Below are 22,919 nucleotides of genomic sequence, written 5' to 3' on the forward strand. Positions count from 1 at the left end.
GCTCTCTCTAGGACTCAGCAGCCCTGCTCTTACATGCTCCACTGCTTCCCGTCTGTCTGGGCTCCCAGCAGAGTGGTGCCCCCAGGCAGAGTGGTACCCTATGAGGCTGCCTATTCTGCCTATGGCTAAGGACGGCCCTCCTTCCAGGACACATACAAAAAGCTGGTTAGCAGATCATAAGTTTAAACCATCAGGGTTAGACACTTCCCAAGCATTGCAGATGACTTGAAGGAGACTCTGTGGTGAGGTGGAGGGAGGTTCCATCTCCAGGGGAAGATGGCTAGATAGATCGAATCCTACCAACTCCTCATTTCCCCTCTCCTCTTGGTATCTTGACTGGGAAGTTTTCCCTGCCTCACACAGCTGCCATTGCCTACCAAGAAGCAGGGTTCAGGCAACTGAGGGCAGTGAAAATCCAGTGCAAAGCTTTAAGTGATATCCTAAATGGAATTTTAATTAATGTGTATGTTATCTCTGAGGGGAGAACAAGGGAAGTTGTTATCTAATTATTTTATATAGAATTTTACAACATAATCTAGCCAGTAAGGGACAGAAAGTTCTTTTCTTTAATAAAAAGAGGCAGTAGAAATCAATACACAATTTTAAAAAAGTTTTATCCGGCACTTATTCATTTAGAGAGCACTTTAAATGTACCCAGTGCTTCCCAGGAGTAACACTACAGATGGTAAAACGTAAGACAATTGTCCTGACATACAACATTACACTCTGTGTGGTGGCTACATTAGAAAAATTAATACCTGCACAGGTGCTAAGTTCTGGTATAAACAGGGCTTGGGTGTGTTTACTGAGCAAATGTTCATGACTTGATGGTAAATAGCCCTGGCCCTGGCTGCTCTAGCATCTATGCCATTGGTGGTGGCTGCTGTATTACAAATACTGTGGGACAAGGTAAGGTATAGGCAGGAGTGGGTGTTGCCATGTGCTTTCAAGGTGTGAGGACAAACTCGCATGAAACATGGAGGAAGAGGAGGAAGTGCAAAGATGGGCAAAAGACACTGTACTTCACAGGTCCCTGAAATGAGAACTGATAACGAAGGGTGAACTTCAGGCCTGTGCAAAAGCCTAGCCCAAGGCCTATGTAGCACTCAAGTCCTACTCGAGCCTTCAGAGTGAGGTGTGGTCTGGATCCAGCTCAGTAGAAAGGAGCTGGGTCACCTCACATTGTGGCTCTACTCAGTTTGTTTCAAATAACCTGATTTTCAGTGTTAAAACTGGATAGAAAATGTCCCCACTGTAGACAAGCTCTAGGAATGAGATTATCTGCTGCATCAACTTGCAACCCCAGGGGGTGAGAGGTGGCTATAACCACCTTTGCATACTCCTGGTGCCAGAGAGACCTGTGGTGTAACATAGACAACCCTTGCTGGGCCTGTCGAAGTTATGACAGCTTTTCCCTGGGTGACTATGGGCACAGAGATACCCAGAATCTCTGCACTGTGGCTCTACTCTTCCTGCCCCAGACCCACAACTGGCATGCCCTCTACACTGGGCTTTGCTTGAGGACTTCAGATGAGAACCTGCTGCTTTTTTTCCCAGCTCCTGCAGTAGGAGAATTCTCTCTGGCTGGATCTGGGGCTTTTAGAACTCCTTTACACCTCTCCAGCCAGTGGTTTCCCCAGGAATTGAAATTAGGGTGTGTGTGTTCGAATTTACAGGGGTGGGTAGGTGTCAGGGCTGATGAAATATATAAAAGAGATATGAATAAAGTAAATGTTTTGTTAGAATACAAATTTAACACAAGGATAATGCAAGTTACATCAAAACATATAACAGGTCTAGATTTTTAAAAAAATATATTTTTTAAAAAAAATGTATTTAATTTAAATTGACTTTTGAAAAGTAAGCCAGCATGGGATAAGAGGGAAGGTCCTCTCATGGATCAGTATCTGGTTAAAAGATGGGAAACAAAGGGTAGGAATAAATTATCAGTTTTCAGAATGGAGAGAGATAAATAGTGGTATCCCTCAGGGGTCGGTTCTGGGACCATTACTGTTTAACATATTCATAAATGATCTGGAAAAATGGGTAAGCAGCGAGGTGACAAAATTTGCAGATGATACAAAACTATTCAAGATAGTTAAGACCCAGGCAGACTGCGAAGAGTTACAAAGGGATCTCACAAAACTGGGTGACTGGGCAACAAAATGGCAGATGAAATTCAATGTTAAATGCAAAGTAACGCACATTGGAAAACAATCTCAACTATACATACAAAATGATGGAGTCTGAATTAGCTGTTACCATTCAAGAAAGAGATCTTGTAGTCATTGTGGATAGTTCTTTGAAAATATCCACTCAATGTGCAGCAGCAGTCAAAAAAGCAAACAGAATGTTGGGAATCATTAAGAAAGGGATAGATAATAAGACAGAAAATACCATATTGCCTCCATATTTATCCATGGTACGTGCACACCTTGAATACTGTGTGCAGATCTGGTCACCCCATCCCAAAAAGATATATTGGAATTGGAAAAGATACAGAGATGGGCAATTAAAATGATTAGGAGTATGAAACAGGAGGAGAAATTAAAATGACTGGGAATTTTCAGCTTAGAAAAGAGACAGCTAAAGGGGGATATGATAGATAGAGATCTATAAAATTTTGACTGGTGTGAAGAAAGTGAATAAGGAAATGCTATTTAATCCTTCACATAACACAAGAACTAGCAGTCACCTAATGAAATTAATAGGCAGCAGATTTTAAAAAACAAAAGGAAGTACTTCTTCACACAACATAAAGTCAACCCATGGACCTCTTTGCCAGGGGATGCTGTGAAGACCAAAACTATAACAGGATTAAAAAAAAACTAGATAAATTCCTGGCCAGGCTATTAGCCAGGATGGAGAGGGATGCAACACCATGCTTTGAGTGTCCCTAGCCTGTTTACCAGAAGCTGGGAACGGGCAACAGAGGATGGATCACTTGATGATGACCTGTTCTGTTCATTCCCTCTGGGACACTGTCAGAAGACAGAATACTGGGCTATACGGACCATTGGTCTGACCCAGTATGACCATTCTTATGTAAGAATTATAATGATAAAAATGTTTAGTACAGAAATTCCCCAACATAATGACCTCTCAAGATAGCAATGATGTGAGATAACAAACTTGGCAAATAATGCATTTTAAAAATCTTGGCCTACTAGGAAACATTTATATAAGTTTTCACTCCTAGTCACAAATCTAGCATTCTGGAGAAAAGTCACTAAAATATAGTCCAACAAACAAATGTTTATTTAACGTGCCAGTCACTTTTCCCTCCACCGCACCCCAATCACCGGTGTTGTCCTTGGGCAGTGGAGACTCAGAGTTCAGAGGTCCTTTCACATGAGTACATCTCCCAGATGGGGGACTAGAAGGCACCTTGCTCATTCCTCTAGCTGCTCACTGTTCACTCTAGCCACTGCTGTTCGTTGTGCTACTGTTTACTCCACCATTCTGCTGCCAATGGCTCTGCGCAGTCACCTTTTGCTGCCACCTGCCACTGTGACCTCTGTGAGTTAGTCTCTTGAGGTTCCACCCAGCTCTCAGTGATTTCAGCTGAGCTTTCAGTGGGGAAACCTTGCTGCTAGTGCAGTCTGGGCTGTCCCTTCCACAGAAACATTGTCCCCACAGCAAGACTAAGCACTTAGACCTGATTATCAGTGATTTCAGCTTCAGTGGTCACTTAACAGAACAAAAGGCTATCTAAGGAGCCTAATCAGCTCTGTCTTTAAACAGTGGAGAGAGACAGGTCCCCGCCCTCTCTCTTGATGCCCTCAATCAGCACAGGCTAAGTACAGTTCTACCGCCCTTTACTCATACAATAAGAACAACAACATTTCTTTTCTCCCCCACCTTCCACCCCACATGCAAGTGATTTGTAACCCAACCCCGGCCAAAATCTATCACTTGGGCAAGACAGCTCTGTTTGCTGGATACCTAGGTAGATTAGATGTGAATGTAAATACAATCTGGTCCTGAAGCCTTTCCCCCCAACCCCAGCTCATCGCTAGCTGTCAGGGAGAGCTCATTTAGACTTGCTTACAAATCATCATTTTGAAACTATTAGGTTGGTCAACATCACCAAAATGAATGCACTGACATTGTCATAAAAAACAACAGCTGTATAAGGAAGCTTGTCTATGTTCATACTTTTCAAATATATTATACTTTTTCAGATATACATATTTTATCATAAACTGTATATGCTTTTAAAGTGTATATTAATGTTTCAATTTCAATTCAAATTTCCAATCACTAAATTGGCATGTAACTGGGGGGGAGTGTTGGGGAAATTCAGGGGGGGTATAGGGAAATCACTAAATCCAGCTCTTACACTGGGGTAAAGGGGCCAGAACAGGAAGAGATTCTCATCCTAGATCTTTAGTCTTTCAGGGAAAAAAGCAAGGAAACAAGGCAGGATATTTATAATGTAAAGAACAATCAGTAGGAAAAAATCTTTTAAGAAAAAAAATCAACTTTTTTAGGCATGAGAAAAGCAGCAATGAAGATCACAAGCAGAGTTTTCCTTTTTGCCATTCTCCTGGCCTTTTGGGGATAGTCTGAAGAATTTTTTTAAAAGGGTCTCTTTTCTACTTGCTTTCCCGTCTGTTCTAGCCTTGCTTTCCCCATTCTGCTAAAAGTCCTTGGATGACTCAGATGTTGACTAGGAGCTTTCTTAGTCCTTCATGGAAGGGGAGGGGCTGTTGAAGCTTTAACAAGCTGACCTTTTCTTCCAACTGCTTGTAGGGTGTTTGAGTTAAACAAGTGTTAACAACAAAAAGATGCATCTCCACTGGGAAAGTCTGTAAGGACCAGATTCTGATACTCCCACCCACACTGAAAAGTACCTTACTCTGTGACGAGCTACATTAATTTCAATGGGGCTACTCATGGAGTAAGATACTACCTCATGCTCCAATACATCTGTTAGTCTATAAGGTGCCACTTTGCCGCTTCTACCCAATGTGAGTAAGCATGGCAGACTCAGACTCTGTTTTTCTGCTTTGGTGACATGATGGTAAGAATGCCTATGCTCTTACACTACATCTTCTATTATTACTGGCACCCTGGGAGCTGGACTAATGGAGAGAAATAGTTACACATTTCCCTAGCATAGTTTTAAACAGTCTGAATAAAAATCACTGATCTCTGATAAAATTCAGATGCAGCTCCGCTAAAATGTACAGTGAATCCAACACAAGCCCCTTTAGCACTCTTTCATCTATACTTACTGCCCTGCAGCATCTACTCTTGGTAAATTCCGCAACCGGTTTTTTGTAGGGGAACCAAAGCTAATTAGGACAATCTACAACTCTGTAACAGCTCTTTACATCAGCTCTTAACACTTACGTTGAGTACTACTTTGCTCATGAAACTAGTCCTATTGAAATCAATGGTAATACTTCTGTAAGTGCTACTCCATGTGAGTACGGGTTGCAGAATTGGCCCCTTAGTTAGATGTCACTTGCCTGATCTCTGCAGTGTCATGATCCTTCCAGGATAAATGGGATAAACAAAGGCTGAATTTCTAGTGCAAAAAGCATGCAAGAAAACAATTTACCCCCGACTCCCCACAAAAAACCTATTGGGCCTTGTTTATACATCACAGAGAGGCAAAACCGGGCATAAGCTTTTTGTTTATCTCCTTTAAGCTGCAAGTAAAATAAAACAACATAAAACCTGTTTCTTAAGTCCTTTGAGTACATATTATTAGGGGTGCTTAGATAATTGAACACAGAATATTATGACACTACTATAAGGGATAGTGTCTGGGTTTGTAGGCAGCCTAGACATTTGACTTACTTTAAAAATATTAGAAACTGTTGCAGAAAATTCTCCAGACTTTCAGATTTTAAATTAGCTATTATTTTTGTAGGGCCTATTGAAAATACAGGCTCCCTCTACTGGCTCTAACTTAACAATAACCATCTCCAGTGAAAAGGAGGCTAGTGCACAGATGAAGACGTTTTCTGTTATAAGAGTTATATTCTGTAAATAGCTGTTAAATAAAAAACAGCAAATATTATTTCAGCTATATTTAAAGAACATGGAAAACGTAATTCTAGTGAAATGGAAAAGAAAAGACCAGTGGGAGAAAAATGGTTTTAAAAGCAAATCACCCACACTAAAACATGCAACATAATTAAAGATTTTTTTTTTTTAAGTGGTGAGTAGGTTCCTTTTCAGTCCATGGCAAGGAAGCTGAGTTTAAAATCCCCCTTACAAATTGGGCTTACTTAGAAAACATTTTAACCTGTGAAATACTAATGATGCTTCCATGCCATTTTTGATAATCACGAATCTTTAAAAGTGTGTGGGATATTTGTTTTTTAAATAATGTTATTTGAGACTGTCAGACAAGAGTTTTGTTCCTTCTAAAGACTCTCTCCAGCTAAAGAGAACAAGAAAAGTTGTTAAAATGAAAGTCTTAGGCCATGTCTACACTACAGAGTTAAGTCAACTTAAGTTACATCGACAGTCATAAGTTGCTTTATTAACATTGGTTGTGCACATCCACACAATGCTCCTTGTGTCAGCGGAGAGTGTCCACAGTTATTGCTCTTGCATCGACAGAGAGAGTGTTGCATTATGGGTAGCTATCTCACTGTGAAACTCACTACCCTCTGCCACTGGGAGCTCTGGGAATGGATAGCGTTACATCATGGGGACATGCTTTCCATCCCATCATTCCATGACCTTCCTACTTTGTGTTGCACCATTTTTCAACTGCCCTTGTAAACTGTGTGCCTGCTTTCTCTGCCTGACAGCAGGGATCCTGAGCTGCTGATCAGCCTGGTAATGAACACAATGCTGCTAGTCCTGCAGTATTTCATGTGCTGCCAAACAAACAGTGACTCGCTGATGCCTGCTCTGCCTTGGAAACAAATAATTTAAGATTTCTGCTTGCATTCACGGAGAAGCTTGCCATGGTGGACCATCGGTACTGAGCTAGGGAAACAAACACTGAGTGCTGGGATCACATCATGATGCCTGTATGGGATGACAAGAAGTGGCTAGATAACTTTCAGATGTGCAAATCCACCTTCCTGGAACTGTGTGTGGCGCTCGCCCCAGTACTGTGGTGCAAGGACAACGGAATAAGAGCTGCGCTCACTGTGGAAAAGTGAGTGGCGATCATTGTGTGGAAGCTTGCAACTCCAGACTGCTACTGTTCAGTCGTGAATCAGTTTGGGGTTGGAAAGGCCACTGTGGGGGGGTTGTGGTGATGCAAGTGTACAGGGCCATTAATCACCTCCTGCTAAGAAGGACCGTGGCTCTTAGTAATGTGCAGGAAATAACTGATGGCTTTGAGACAATGGGATTCCCTCACTGCAGCAGGGCGATAGATGGAACACATATCTGAATTTGGGCCCTCAACCATCTTACACTGGAGTATATCAACCGAAAGGGCTACTTCTCTTGCAGGTGCTGGTGGATCATCAGGGCCATTTCACTGACATCAGTGCCGGAGTACTCAGGAAAGGTCCATGATGCATGCATCTTTAGGAACACTGGAGTGTATAGAAAGCTGCACACTGAGACTTTCTTTCTAGACCAGAAGAATCCAGTGGGGGATGTTCAAATACCCATAGTGATCCTTGGAGACCCCACCTATGTCTTGCTTCCATGGTTCATGAAGCCTGACTCTGGGAACCTAGACAGCAGCAAGGAGCACTTCAGCAACAGGCTCAGCAGGCGCTGAATGACCACTGGAAGTGCCTTTAGCCAAATAAAAGGCTGCTGACACTGTTTTTTTTGCTGGTAATATTCCGATGGTCATTGGGCCTGCTATACTCTACATAATATTTGCAAAATGAAGGGGGAAAAGTTTCTCCAGGGATGGACTGCAGAGGCTGACCGACTGGTTCCTGATTTCGAGGAGCCAGATACAAGAACAATTAGGGTGCGCAGCAGGAGGCTATTCAAATCAGGGAGACTTTGAATGAGCATTTTGACAATGATTCCCAGTGATGCATTCAGTCAGCCAATGATTATTTGCTGCCTTGAATTACCTCTGTAGTGCTTGCTTCCTGAGTGTTAATTGTAGTGAGCAAATATTCCCACCTATAACCACTGTGTTTCAGTGTTAGTACTGATCAATATGTGCATTTCAAAAACAAAGGCTCATTTTATTTCCAAGATTTCACTTTAATAACAGGAAAAAAACACAATTTTGGTCAAACAGGGGGCATGACAATGAGGAACAGTCTCGCGGTTAGCGCTCTCACAGCTATGTGTAACATCAGCTTTCATTGAGAAACCAATCCCTATGCATGGAGTGCATGGGGTACACGCAAGGAATGCAGTGTCGGAATTTGGGGAGGGCATGGAGCAGAGTTTTGTAGTGGCTGCAGGCGGAGTGGTGCCTGGATGTGCCCAGATTGCAGGGTGAATGAGGGACGTCATTATCTCTGTCTAGCCCTCCAGGAACTTTATCATCCTCTCCTGTTCCTAAGTCCTTTCCAGGCTATTCAAGCTGAGTTTTTCATTAATTGTCTCCCTCTGCTTTTGTTTCGCTATGTGCCGTATCTATTGACTACAGCACTTCATGAAACATATCCTCTTTGTTCACTGCCTCATCTGACAGAGGCGCTATGCTGGTGTGGAGGAGGGGTTCCTCAAGGGCACATCTGCAGAAGCCAAAGAAACAGTGAATAGACACAGTATTGTGAGTGTGCTCAGAGTGTGAATCACAGAAGTTATACCCACTTCTTTCTCACTGTTCCTAGGCTAGAACACAAGTCGGCCCGAATCCCAAATATGGGGAGTTTGAGGTCAGGGGTGATATGGAGGAATGGGCAAGAAGGGACAAAGAGTGGCTCATGAAGGGGGTTACTATAAGCAGATAGGGAGACTATTTTGAGTATTGGTACTCTTTTCCACAGTCTAGGGCAATCAAACCCGATATCTCACTCCTAAAGGTAACCCAGGATACAAGCGTGCATCTCTTACATGCATGTGGGTTCAGATTGGCTCCATATGCAGCTTGCCTGTGTGCCACTCTAGTCTTTGCAGAAATACTTTTTGGGAGGAGTAGCAACGTTTCCTATAGTGGGGGGAGAAATAAGACAGCTCTTCCAAGGACCCTTCAGCAGAAGATTGAAGAATACCTACAGGAAAGTTTCCTAGAGATCACTATGAAGGATTCCAGGGACAGCCCTGTGTACATTAACAAACTTTTCTGCCATGGACCCAGAGCATAGAGGGATAGGCTCTGTTGTTAATTTCTGTCCCTTATCCCTTCTCTACTATATGACAAAATACGTGAGAGCTCAATCTCCTCTGACCATGAAGTAGCAAAGCAAAATGAGCATTTACCGGAGCTCCCTTTTCCTGCATCCTGCATGCCAGAGCTGGAGTGCTGGGACTGGCTAGACCCTCCAGAGTGGAAAAGAGGTCCTGACTCGCAGCGCTACCAGACAACCCTGCCATTTGCTCCACATCATCTTTGAGCGCTACTTTCTGATCCACCACTTCATCACCGAGGTTGAGTCTGCTGGCTGTTGCCTCCAATCCCTGCTGAAGTATCCACAGAGCTCTTGGCAGTGGAGGTGGGGTCGCTACCGAGGATGGTGTGCAGCTACTTAGAGAAGCAGCATGTCTTCAGTGCCACACCAAAGCAATGGTTGGCCTCCCTTGCCTGCTGATATGCCTGCCACAGCTCCTTGATTTTAGCACAACATGGCTGCATGTCCCTTTTGTGCCCCTTCTGCATGCCACCAGCAATCAGCTCAGAGGTATCAACATTCCTATGACTGGAGTGAAGCTGTGACTACACAGCCTCCTCTCCCTATAGACTCGGCAGATCCAACAGCTCTGGTGTGCTCCATGCAAGAGAGCGTCTGCTGCAGAAGGCCAGCCTGATCAGTTGGGCAGATGCTACATGAGCTGCACATGCCGAGCAAACAGGAAGAGGAATTTTAAAAATGTCTGGGCCTTTAAATTGGGGAGCGGCGCATAGCTCAGTACCTTCAGGGAAGCAGAGTTCAAAGTGCTGACCAGAGTGCTCAGGATGGGCATTGTGGGATACCTCCTGGAGGCCAATTAGCGTGACAAAACCAAGTGGAGTGTCTACACTGATGCTGCATCGCTCTAACTATGTTGCAAAAAGCTTTACATCACTTGTTGAGGTGGTTTTATTATGTTGGCATAGCACGGGTGTTACATCGACAGGAGGAACATTTCAGTATGTATACCTCCACTGTTTGTCAAAGAAAGCTGACTTTTATCAACAAAACTGCATAGTGTAGACAAGGTCTTACTTAATACTTAACATTTTAAATGCTTTAACTGTTTTTCCTTCTGTTCTGTATCTTTAATAAAAGGTTTTAAAGATTGTAATGGTGTGTTTGTCATGGTAGTAAGCAGGCTGTGGTCTCTGTATACCAAATGCTGAATAATGTTTAAAACTGTTTAATGTTGGAGAGTCTCAGGGTCATGTTAACACCTTTGACTCTTTGGGCTCATATATTCCATTATAACAGATTTTACAGCAAGATAACTAATGCTCCGCAGCTATCTCTCTGTAAAAACACACCCTTTTGGGCAGTTAAGATGTAACTGGAGAAAACTGAATAAACTTCAGTAGAATACTCTTGGCTTGATTTGCATTTACAGGGTCCCTAAAGTGGATGCAAACATTTATACCCAATTTAAGGCCAAGCTATGCTGCCAGGTAAAGGGCTCTTAATGTAAATGAGAATCAGGCCCAAGGTGTCAACAACGGCTGGTCTACACTAGAAAGTTGCACCAGTATAATTATGTTAGTTAGGGAGTATAATTATTTACCAATATACTTATACCAGTATATGTCCTAGTGTGGATATAGTCATACCAGTATAAAGGTGTCTTCTACTGATCTAGTTAGTTCCGATTCCTGAACTGGACTAAGGTATATCCATGTATCTGCATTAGGGTGGTTTTGCCACTTGGTATAGTTTAAATGGCAAAATTTTCTAGTGCAGATAACCTGAAGGTGCAAAAAACATTTGATGAATCCTAATAACCTGTGACATGTAAGATGTTTTTTTCCTCAGGATCATACTGTATTTGTTCATTTGTATTTACTTTGCAAATGATGCAATTTTTTCCCCCTGTTATTGCAGGTGATTTTCAAAGCTAAGTCAAAGTACTCTCCAGAACTACTTAAATACCGGTAAGAACTATGCAAACATTTCCTGTGGTAAATATTTTAAATTGATAGTTTTGATGCCCACTTCTGCTGGTAATTTAGGAATGGGCTTAACCTTTCCAACATTTAACACGTGAATTTTTTAAAGTATTTATTTATTTAGGAAGTTTTAACAAGTCTACAAATCCTTGCTAGAAACAAAATATCAGAAACAAAACAATCATTACAACAGTTGGCTTTTAATTTACAGAGATATTAGACAAGATTATAATCATCAGATCTATCTATCTGCATTTTTATACAATTCTGCTCCATACTGTTAATCAGATGTGAGTAGAAAGCATTCAGAATGGATCAGTGTGGCTACTCACTGACAGGTTCACGTAGAAGCTTTTTATATTTGGGTTCAGCTGAATGCTCAGGGATAGTTAGGGGAAGGTTGTGTCAAGTGAGGAAAGAGAGCGTTCAATTATGTGTGTCTTGCTCAGAGCATAGGTTCTGACAGCAGGTGTGTATGTGGGGGGTGGGGGCGTGTTTGAGTCAGTTTCATGTTTTGATAAGAGGAGGAAGAAAGTTGAGAGGACCAGGAACCAGGGAGGATGGATTCAGTCTGGTAACTTAGTAGGGGGGGCACTTGGATGGGTTTCCAGCAATTTAGAGAGGTAAGGTTGTAAAGGCTGAGTGTTTATGTTGAGAAATATGGCTGGTGTCCTGCTGGGGCAGGATGGATTGTCCCAAATTATCAGGAGGTTCATTATAAGGTGCTGGTGGATGCCCAAGAAGCTGAGAGAGATAGATTAATTAATTAATTAATTATTAATTAATTTCCACTGAGGCAGTAGCCAGAGGCCTCAATCAGGATTGCAGCCCATTGTTCTGACTGCTGTACAAGCAGAGTGAGAGAGGCAGCCTCTGTCCTGAAGAGTTTACAAGCTAAAATGGCAACTCAGGCTGAGAAAATGGAATTACTTGGAACACTAATCTCACAGATTATAAAGCCAGAAGGGACGACTGTATTTATACTTTATATTAAAACAAGACAGTATTTGCTGACTAGTTATTTGGTTTGTCTGCATCCCTACCATTCGGTAGTACATGGTGCTATACCAACCATTAAAGAAATAACATTTTTCCTGCCCTGGAAAGCTTACATTCAGGTCTGGTATTGATACAACTCAATAAGTAATAATCTGGAACAGGAGTTTAAGAGCTGTTTGGTGGAATACTAAAACAGTTATTGGAAGGTTTGGTGAGGAGCCAACTATACATGGATATTGGTTGAACAGTGTGTGAAACAGGTGGTTTTTGAGAAGACAATTGAATGAAGAAAGGGAGGATACTTGGCTGAGACCAGCTGGCACAGAAGGTGCAAAGATGAGAACAGAGAGTGAACAAATGTGTAGCAAAGAGAGAGGCTGCACAAAGCCTGGTGATGAGAAGATGAAGGTAGAGAGGTGAACGAGGATAATGTTGCAGAGGTCTTTGAAGGTGAGGAATAGAAGCTTTGAACTTCCTCCACAATTACAGATATTTACAGTAATGCCTTTTTCTACGTAATTTAAGAAATGCATCAGTGTCAAGTGGGTAGCTATTAGAGACTTTCCATTCTGAAGTACATAGTAGCTGTACTATATGTCTGAGGCTTAGTCTACACTACACAGTTTTGCCAGTAAAGTGATGTAAACTAGGAGTGCAGGTAAGAAAACTTCAACCCCTAGCTGACATAGCCATGCCAGTCCTAAGACTCCAGTGTAGATGCAACTAATGTTGTTCGGGGAGATGGCTTTAGCAGAAAGGGTCCTTCTGTCAGCATATGCTGCACCTACACTACAGAGCTCTGCCGGCATAGCTCTACCAGTTTAGTGATATGAGAAAACCATCTGTAGTGTTGACAAACCCTGAGTCATGCACACACTGTCCCAACACACAGCTTCATACATGCAGTACGTTTTTTCCTATTAATTACATTCAAAACATTTAGGCACGGTCTCACGGTCTCCACACCGTTTTTGTATGTGTATAAATAACTATGGTGATTAGAAATGTGAATTTTTTCTTCTTTTTTCCTTACACGGGTATCACTAGATTGGTGTAATCCCTAGTGTTCCCCATACTGGTATAGGTTATTCCCCCTCTGGTACAGAATAGCTGTACCAGAATCAGAGGGGTAGCCGTGTTAGTCTGGATCTGTAAAAGCAGCAGAGTCCTGTGACACCTTATAGACTAACAGACCTGTTGGAGCATGAGCTTTCATGGGTGAATACCCCCAAAGCTCATGCTCCAAAAGGTCTGTTAGTCTATAAGGTGCCACAGGACTCTTTGCTGTTTGTACTGATTAGTACATTTGTATCTGTTGTAACTGCATCCACTCTAGGGAGGTTGTGCCGATTTATTTATAATGGGAGAGTGAAAGAGGTACAACATTTGTGAGTAGACAAAGCTGTAGTAATATTGGAATCTGTACTAACTGGACTTGGTCTGTCTTTATTTCTGAATGTTGAATTCCTCATTTTATTTTTAATCTATTTAAAAAAATTTCCACTATAAAGATAAAGTAACCAGGATGTGATGACGTCACATCTGTATAAACAAGGCAGCTGTGAGAGGATGTGTTCTCAGGCCCTGTATTTATATAGATCAAGAAATAATACGATTTCAAGATAGGAAAAAGATTAATAAAACCCACCTTCACAGAGCATACATGTAAAGAAAACTTCCCTCTGCTCTCTAATAATATCAGACACTTTGGCAAAGGGCCTCATTGTTATGTTTGTAATAACTACCTAACGTTTCCCCTGGTTTGGGGGTTTGTTACAAAAGAATGCTTAAGCTAAGCTCACCTTTCTGTGAGCTCAGGTTGTTACCAGCAGGCCTCAGGCAATTTATGATTTCTCGTGGAAACCACATATGAAATTTGATCATTTCACATGATTAAACCAGGCAAAATTGGTGATTTCAGTCAAACTTTGCTTTGAGTTTTTTGGTACAAATGAACCCAAATGCTCAAAGCAAAACTCAAAGGATGTGCACAAATGGAAACTGAAACAACAGAAAGCATCTGCATGGACCCTCTCCAAGCAAACCCCCAAATGTTGCACAACCCCAGTTATGTGCCAACCTCAAGATCAGGATTATGGACAATGGGGTGATACTTAAAGACTGAAAGGTACTATAAGGTAACCAGCAGCACCCTATACATATATGTAATGTATTTACATATAAATAATGTACTTGTCACTGTGGCTGGCCATTCTAAAGGGAGGTAGTTCTCAGCTGTGATGCAGTTGATTTGCCTCTCCGGGTGGAGAGAATGCACACGACTAAACCAGGCCTCTGAGGATGTAGAAAAACAGAGGCTGTGGGTAGCCAAAGTAAGAGATTATAGAGTGAAGCTGCAAGGAAAGATGATGTTTCCTGCAGTGGTCCCTGAAGTTGGGGCTGGGTAGAAAGAAGCAGCTAGAAGTTTGGTTTTCCTTTTGGGGAGAAGACAAAGAAGCCAGACCAGGCCTTGTGTCTTTTCCTGAGATTTAGGGAAGAGGCAGTTCCTCAGGGATTTCAGCTGGGTTCAAGGACCCTTTTTTTGTTTATTTTGGAACTTTATGTGTTATAAAAGCCCCAACAAGAGATATTACTGGACTTGTGAAAGCCTCTTTGTGCATTACTGAGGTACCAAGGGGGGAAACTGAGGTAAGACACTGCACCATCATCTCTGGCCACAAGGGGGTCCAAGGGAAGCGGCTGAGCTGTTACAATACTGAGATCCTGCATCTGGAAATTCCCAAGGGAGATAAACAGTCATATTGCCCATGAAATTTCTGTTTTATCTTGCCATTTGAATAGATGATATGCCATGGGACTGAGGGCTTGGACTGGACCAGTGTGCGGCAGTATGATGTGGCAGCACCACTTCCACACTGCCCTCATGTTCAATGGCCTCTAAGCTTTCATTAACCAAAATTAAGTCTCTAGCTGCTATGGTTGCTGAGATATCCTCAAAAACATGAACCGAGTGTAAGTGATGCAGTATGTCTGTTCACAGTTTCAGAACCTGATACAGTACCTGTGAAATGGGTGACTTGCCCCAGTCTTTTCTATAGTTGCTAATTCAGAGGCTCAGTCAGAACTCTTCAATTGTCAGAACTGTTCAGTCTGATGAGGACTGAAATGCTTTCTTTTGACCAGTGTTACTGGGCTCAGTACCGGGGCAACTGAGTGAAATTTAAAGACCTGTGGTGAACAGGAGGTCAATCTAAATGATCTACTGGTCCCTTCTGGTCTTAAACTCTGTGAAATCATGAAACTATGAAAACTGTCAATTTCACTGCTCAAATTATGTAAGAAAGGGGAGAGACGATCGTATTATAAAGATCTGTACCAACTGTGAGTTACAGCTCATCTTGACATCAGAATTGTATGAGTGGCAGGGAAATACTATTGGCTGCCCCCAATCCAGGAGCCAAATGCAAGAAGACTGGTACAGCCCAGAGCACACCTCAGTCCCTCTAGTGGGGAACCAAGGCCAAAATGTCTAGCAGGGCATACAAGCATCACTGAAGCACAAGAAGCCTAGCACTGCACACAGGCTTGGGAGTGTCTAGCCCCCACTGCAAGGGAGCTGAGCCAAAGGAACTTGGAGAACATGCATGATCACATTTGGAACATCTGCACAATCTATTGTGAATGGCGGCTCAGGGGCAGAATTTAAGAGCACTGCCTCTGAGGAAAATCGTTTTTCTAATCTGAGATAGAAGAGCAGAGTACTTTGTGTTGGGGGACATGCACTGAGAAGTGGTAGGGGAGGAGAAGGAACAGGCATGCCCATCGCTTAAAGCCTTTTGTGACCTGGCTTACGTTTTATTCATAAAGTTACAATCACTAGAACAGGGAGCAAAGTTCTTCAGACCAACTCATTTCTGTGAAAGATATACATTGCAGGACTAATGTGCCCAGGACATTATTTTGTGGGGTATGAGGGAGATGTTTCAGAATGCTCACCCTAAAAACTTCTGCAGGCTGGAATTTGATCTATAAATAGCATTAATGAAAATACCCTACCCTTAAAGGTTCACAGTGAGCACTATCTTCCTTCTGAGGGGTAATTTCCACCTCAGGCCATCCATGCTAACTGAAGAATGTCGCTGGAAAAAAATCAGATTGATTCATCAACATAAGTAGCGGCTTTAGGCTCTTTCAGTTCTCCCTCTTCCATGTAAAAAGGCTTTTGGGGGAGAACTCTTTCTTTTCCAATTACCAGCTCTGGCAAAAGGGCGCACTGACTCATTTTGAAATGAGCTAACAGTGCTTTAATTTTGTATCATGATCAAGGCTGCAGATTTGTCATGGCCTTTTCTACTGAAAAAAAAATAAATCACAGAGCAACCATGATAAATTCAGGAAATGTCACATGTTTAGGAGGAAGTGGTATGTAAAGTCACAGCTATGAACACTCAACACCACTTCTTTAAATGCAGGATACGTAAATCCTGCCCTCCCCTCCTCCTCGCCCTGCCATGGGGCACTAAGCAGACACAGCAGCACCCTGACACCACACTTCTAATCCTGGCCTGGTGTGGAGGGTGTTGGAGAGTGACTCCTGCCCTACACTCACTCTGCAATGGCAGCTGCTGTCCCATGAGGCTGGGCTTGGCTCTCGCTCCCTGCTCCAAGTGTTGAGGCCTCGTGCACAGGGTCACAGCGCTGCTCAGGTCTGGCCTAGCTGCCCCTACCTCATGACAGGGTGGAGGTGGGTGAGGCAGATGTGTTAACTTTGAATAAATGGCACAGCAACCTCATGCCAGGACACAATGCCGAGAGCTGGGGAGCCAGTCTCAGTCCCGTGGGACAGGTGTTGCCACTGTGCAGTTATTGCGGGGCAGGCTAGCTTTTCAGCCCTGCCCAATTCCCAGTCCTCCCCTCTGCTCCGTGCTGGTGACCCTTCTTAAAACTGACCTGTGATGCACTCCTGGGTCACAAGCCACCATTTGGGAAATACAGCTTCATTAAAATCAGACACAGACGCAAAGAAAAGTCTCACAGACAAACAGAAATATCGTGGTATCTGTGACATTTCTAACACCATGACAAACCTGCAGCCCTATTCATGATTCATCGCTTATGCACTATTAACCTTTTGGGGCAATATTTTCCATTGCTGTGTAGGCGGGTAAAACTCCTCTTTACAGACTGAATTTAGATTACTCAGATAACCTGGGCATTTATCCCAGCCCCAAGCCAAATCTCTAAGCAGACCCTATGGCAGAGGTGGATTTACAATGAAACACAGGGTGCCATGGCATGGGAGCCCCCCAACGACAGGGGCCCCAGGACCAGGCAGCTGGGGGGGAAGAAGCTTGGTCCTGCCGGCTCCTAGGGCTCCTGCTGCATGCTCTTCCCCCCACCGGCAGCCAAGCTCACCCCTCCACAGTCTCCTCGCCCAAGCATGTCACTTTCCCACCGCTCTCCCACCCCACGCGTTCCTCACTGCCGAACAGCTGTTTGCCAGAGTTCAGGTTGCTCTGGGAAGGAGGGGGAGGAGCAGGGCTGCAGCACATTCGGGGGAGAAGGTGGGGGTGGGGCCTTGGGGAAGTGGGTGGAATTGGGGCAGGGCAGAGCGGGGCAGGGCCCGCGCACTCTCCCTACACATACCTGGCCCTGCCATGAGCCGCTCAGGGCAGTGGGCTGGCAGCACCCCCATGACCCCAGCCCACCATCCCAGCCCCCTGCCCTGGCTCCTGCACCCCCCTCACATCCCCACCTGCACCCCTCACATCAAATGGGAGCTGCCCAGGTAAGCGCTCCACACCCCAGCCTTCTGACCCAGCCCTGAGCCCCCTCCTGCATCCTAATTCCTAGCCAGACCCTGCAGCCCAACCCCTAGCCTGCTCCTGCACCCTAACTCCCTCCCAGACCATGAACCTCCAGCCCTGACTCCTGCACCCCCTTCACACACCCCTGCCACCTGCCCTCCCTGACTCCTGCACCCCCCCACATACCCAGACCTGACTCCTGCACCCTTCTCACATGCACCCAGTCCCCCCCAACTCTTGCAACTCCCCACACCTCCTGTCTCTCCCCATCTCCCTGCCCACCCTGACTCCTACATCCCTGCCTGCACCCCTCGCACCAAACGGGAGCTGCCCCAGGTAAGCACTCCACACTCCAACTTCCTGCCCTAGCCCCCTCCTGCATCTAACTCCTGGCCAGACCCTGCACCCCCAGCCTGCTCCTGCACCCTAACTGGGAGCATTCCTCCCAGACCCTGCACCCCCAGACCCCGCACCCCAGTAGTTTTTTTTACATATTTTTTTTTATAAAGTGCTCTTATCCAAAGCACTTTACAACAGTTAGCTAATGGTACAAACAATATTTGGAAAGATCATTAAGTGGTCCGCCGAGACCCTCAGTGATTTTCAAGTGGTCTGTGGAAAAATAAGTTAGACTACAAAAACAATCAAGGTACCTCACTTTATTTTAATTTACTTCCTATTATTTATAGGAGGAGGATGAAGAAAAAAAGAATGAAAAACAGGGGTGGGAGGCAGGGCCGTCCGTAGGATTTATGGTGCCCTAGGCGGGATTATTAAACTGGTGCCCCTGTGCCTGCCTGGCTCTTAGCAACACGAACATAAGCTTACAGTACAGGAAAACTTGCCACATGCATGTTACTAAAACCAGTTTAACTTAATTAAGTACACTGTAATGCTGATGAACTAGCACTAAAAGAAAAAATTCTGATTTGACAGAATGATGCAAATAATACAATTTTTTAAATTTTTCAACATTTTATTGGAAATTTATATGAAGAGGTATTGAAACAAGGATTAGCTTTTAATTAAAAGCAATCTTTCTGGCTTTTTTGGCTGCAAAATCAGTAATGTCATCGTATGACAAAGACAAAGTGACGTCTTGTTCGATTGTAAGAACAGAAAGACCAGTCAAGTGTTCCTGACTCATTGTAGAGCGGAGATAGTTTTTAATGAGCTTTAGTTTTGAGAAACTCCGTTCTCCTGATGCTACTGTTACAGGAATTGTCAGTAGAATATGGGTGGCAAGTTTGCTGGTATGAATAAACTGCTACAATGTCCATCATTGAATTTGCATGTGGCAACAACTCAATCTTTGTACAGTTCAAGTCCATTTAAATCAAAATGATCACCATGTTCAGGGGCTCTCTAGGTCAGGGGTCCCCAACGTTGTGCCGCGGTGCCATGGAGCCCACAGGGTCTCTCAGTGCCCAGTACTGGCGCGAGGACGAGCATCTGCCGAAATGGTCGCCGACATTCCGGCATTTCGGCACCGCGCCTCTGGATGACACTGCTTGCCGCCGAATTTCGCAGGCATTTCGGCGGATGCTCATCCGCTACCACGGTCCTTCGTCTGGCACCGCCAAACAAAAAATGTTGGGGACCACTGCTCTAGGTTCTTGCACTTTGTCATTAGTTGCTCTTGTTTTCCTATTTCGTTGAATTTTAGTCCTGCTCAGCCTGTTGCCAGCTGAGTGAATGGACCCAGGCCGACAGCAGTTGAGTGTTCTCAGCCAGGGTCTCAGCCATGGCCTCTCAGCCGCTGCAGCCTGGGGTTCCTTAGGGTCTCCAGGCCAGCAGTGGTGCTGAGTGGGCTGGCAGCTGGGACCCGAGTGGCATGGGGCAGTAGCCGGAACTCCAGGCAGCGGTGGGCTGAGCCGCTCAGCCTGCCGTGCGTGTCATCAAAATCAGCTCACGTGCACCTTTGGCACATGTGCCATAGGTTGCCAACCCCTGCTCTTATACACTAGTAAGAAGATGGAGCATATTACAGTTGTTGGGGGCTCTATTTGCAATAACAGGGTTATAGGAAAGTCAGTCAACATTTTTTGTTTTCTGATGAAACTGGCCACTCCTTCCCATACCAACTTGTCACAAAATATTGTCAACAACTTAATTTCTTTTTTGGCTAAGATATTGATTTAAAAAAAAATTCCCCCTCACCCTATGGTGGTATGTGTTCCTCAACCTCGTCCTCTACCAGAGGCCTGGAGTTTGAGGGTTCTGCGCAGAGATCTTAGCTGTTCCTAGCAATCACTTTTGACAGAGAGCTCTGATGTTGTTCCTGGGATCTGTTGGAGCCACTCACCCAGCTTAGAAGTCACAGCCCCGAGTGCTCCTACCACCACTGGGACCACTTTGGCCTTCACTTTCCACATCCTCTCTAGTTCCTCTTCAGGGCCCGTACTTCTCCACTTCTCATATTCCTCTTCCTGATGTTGCTATCACTTGGCATGCTATCATCTTACACCCACGCTGTCTTCTTCTGGTCTATTACCAGAATGTCTGGTTGATAGGCCAGTACCTGCCTGTACATCTGGATCTGGAAGTCCCACAGAATCTTAGCCCTGCTATTCTCCACAAACCTTCTGTGGAATCTTCCATCTGGTCTTGGGGGGTCTGACCCATACGCTGTGCAGAGTTCCTGTACACAATGCCAGCCACTTGGTTGTGCCATTCAGTATATGCTGTTCCTGCCTGCATCTTACATCCTGCCACTATGTGTTGGACTGTCTCTGAGGCTCTCTGCACAGTCTGACCTTGGGTCCTCTCTAGTGGTAGACCCCTGCTTCAATGGATTTGGTGCTCAGTGCCTGTTCCTGTGCTGCTATGATCAGTGCCTCAGTGCTGTCTTTTAGTCCAGCTCTTCCAGCCACTGGTAGGATTCCCAATGTCAGCCACCTCCGCTATCTGTTGATGGTACATACCCATGCAGGGTCTTGTCTTGCCATGGCACTTCTTCTGCTTGGTCTCCTCCATGTCTGCTGCTGCCTCTGGCATTCTCTGCAGGCTCTTTGGGGGCCATCTTACTATGTACTCCTGGATGTTCCGGGTTTCATCCAGGACAGTGGCTTTGACGCTCACGAAGCCCCGCCGCCTTCTTTCGGCTGGGTACAGTCTCTGGGTGTTGGACTTGGGTGGAACCTCCGTGCAGTTGAGGAGCTTCCAGGTCTTCACATCGGCAGCCTCCATGTCCCCCTTTGGCCAGCTCACTATATCGGAGGTATCTGATGACCGGCAGGCATATCTGTTGATGGCGTGGATCTGTTCCCCACTGAGCTGGCTCTCAGACCTGTTATCCTTGGTGATACTTGGATGTTGCTGTCTTCCTTGCCTCCTCATCGGGTTCCATTGACTGTGGACGCCAAGGTACTTGTAGCTGGTTGTATGTCTGCTTGTGGCCCGCTGGTGGTTCCCCATCGTCTGACTACCTTTCTCTCCTTCACTACCATCGGCCACACTTCTCCAGTCCGAATGACATCCGCGTATCCTCACTGTAGATCCGCGTCAGTGGATTAGCGAGTCGATGTCTCGTCATTCTTAATCTATATATATAAATTGAATTCAGGATTGTTAGCAAGCATTTTGGCAAACAAATTTGCTCAATGAACAATCCAATGGCAACACATTACTGCTTTCATGCTTGGCTCAACGCCCCAGCCTGCTGGTTCAACAGCTGCAGTAGAAGAAGAGATAGTGGAAAACTGCAGGACCCCAAAATCCACTCTTTGGGTGCAGAGTGGCAACAGCAGCAGCAAACCTCAGGTCCGATCACACGCCAATGGGCACCCCACCACCCAATGGACCATGGTGAAGTTAGCACAGCATCTGATCTCAGGGATGGGGCACCCATGGAGCCCAGCAGCTATCCTGCCCTTGCAGCTCCCCCCGGATGAGATGGATCACAGAGGGAGAGCACGCTCCCCAGCTATGTGACTAGATCCAGATACCTGATTTAGGGTCGGTATCTCGGTATTTGGGCTTTGTGTATTTAGGCACCAATTATCCCCACCTAGGGTGACCAGCAGCAAGTGTGAAAAATCAAGACGGGGTGGGGGGCAGTAGGAGCCTATTTAAGAAAAAGACCCCAAATTGGGACTGCTCCTATAAAGTGGGACATCTTCTCACTCTACCCCAACCCCCTGTCCTAATTTTCGCACAATGCACTGCTATCCCAGCCCACCGTGTGCCATTGCAATTCTCCTCAGGAAGTGAGTTACTTTCACTGTCATTCCTCAGCAGGTAAGCAGCCAGCCTCACCTCCCCTCAGCACCTCACCCAACACAGCCCTGACAGCCCTCACCCCGGGGGAAAGAGTCACACTCACAGGTGAGTTCCTTCCCCCACCTCTTCCCAGAGACTTCCCAGCAGCCAATGCCCTCCCTAAGACTGTGCTGCATTCGGCTCTCTCTAGGACCCAGCAGCCCTGCTCTTACATTCTCCACTGCTTCCCGTCTGTCCGGGCTCCTGGCAGAGTGGTGCCCCCAGACCTAGTGGTGCCCTAGGCGGCTGCCTCTTCTGCCTCTGGCTAAGGACGGCCCTGGTGGGAGGGGAGATAAGAGGGAATGATCTTTTTCTTGGTTGGGTCCCAAGGAGGGGCCCCCAAAAATGATGCTGAGCACCGGGCCCCACTAACTCTAAATTAGAGTTTAAAAAGGGCTTCCTCTATTTGACATAAAATATTACTTTAAAAAATAGGTAGTCAATGCGTCCACTCATGGTACTGAGTGTGTACAACACCCAGGCCTAAAGCCATGGCGTTCCACACAGCTCGACCATTCAGCCAACAATGGCTTCCCCTCGCATGCTGAGTCTGGTTGAATGGTCAGAGGGGTTCCTGCGAGGTATGATGTGCAGAGCCTAGCAAAGTAAACACGTCTGTTTAAAATAGATGTAAAGATCTGGGTATATTACATTTGTCTTATACATGCTTTTCTCCCGTATGTGTCAAGACTACCCCATCTTTCATGCTTTAT

At 45.0% G+C, this 22,919-nt stretch overlaps 1 protein-coding gene across 2 annotated transcripts in view; it reads left to right on the plus strand.

The window, feature by feature from the left end:
- The window catches only part of GPR137B (G protein-coupled receptor 137B), a 53,361-nt gene that overhangs the window by 8,915 nt on the left and 21,527 nt on the right, over positions 1 to 22,919 (plus strand). For both annotated transcript variants that reach the window (XM_032775042.2, XM_075064176.1), the window contains exon 2: positions 11,115 to 11,164. In XM_032775042.2, the coding sequence (XP_032630933.1) occupies positions 11,115 to 11,164 (50 nt within the window). The remainder of the gene's footprint in view (positions 1 to 11,114; positions 11,165 to 22,919) is intronic.

The sequence above is a fragment of the Chelonoidis abingdonii genome, chromosome 3 (assembly GCF_003597395.2).
Source record: "Chelonoidis abingdonii isolate Lonesome George chromosome 3, CheloAbing_2.0, whole genome shotgun sequence".
Classification (NCBI taxonomy): Eukaryota; Metazoa; Chordata; order Testudines; family Testudinidae; genus Chelonoidis; species Chelonoidis abingdonii.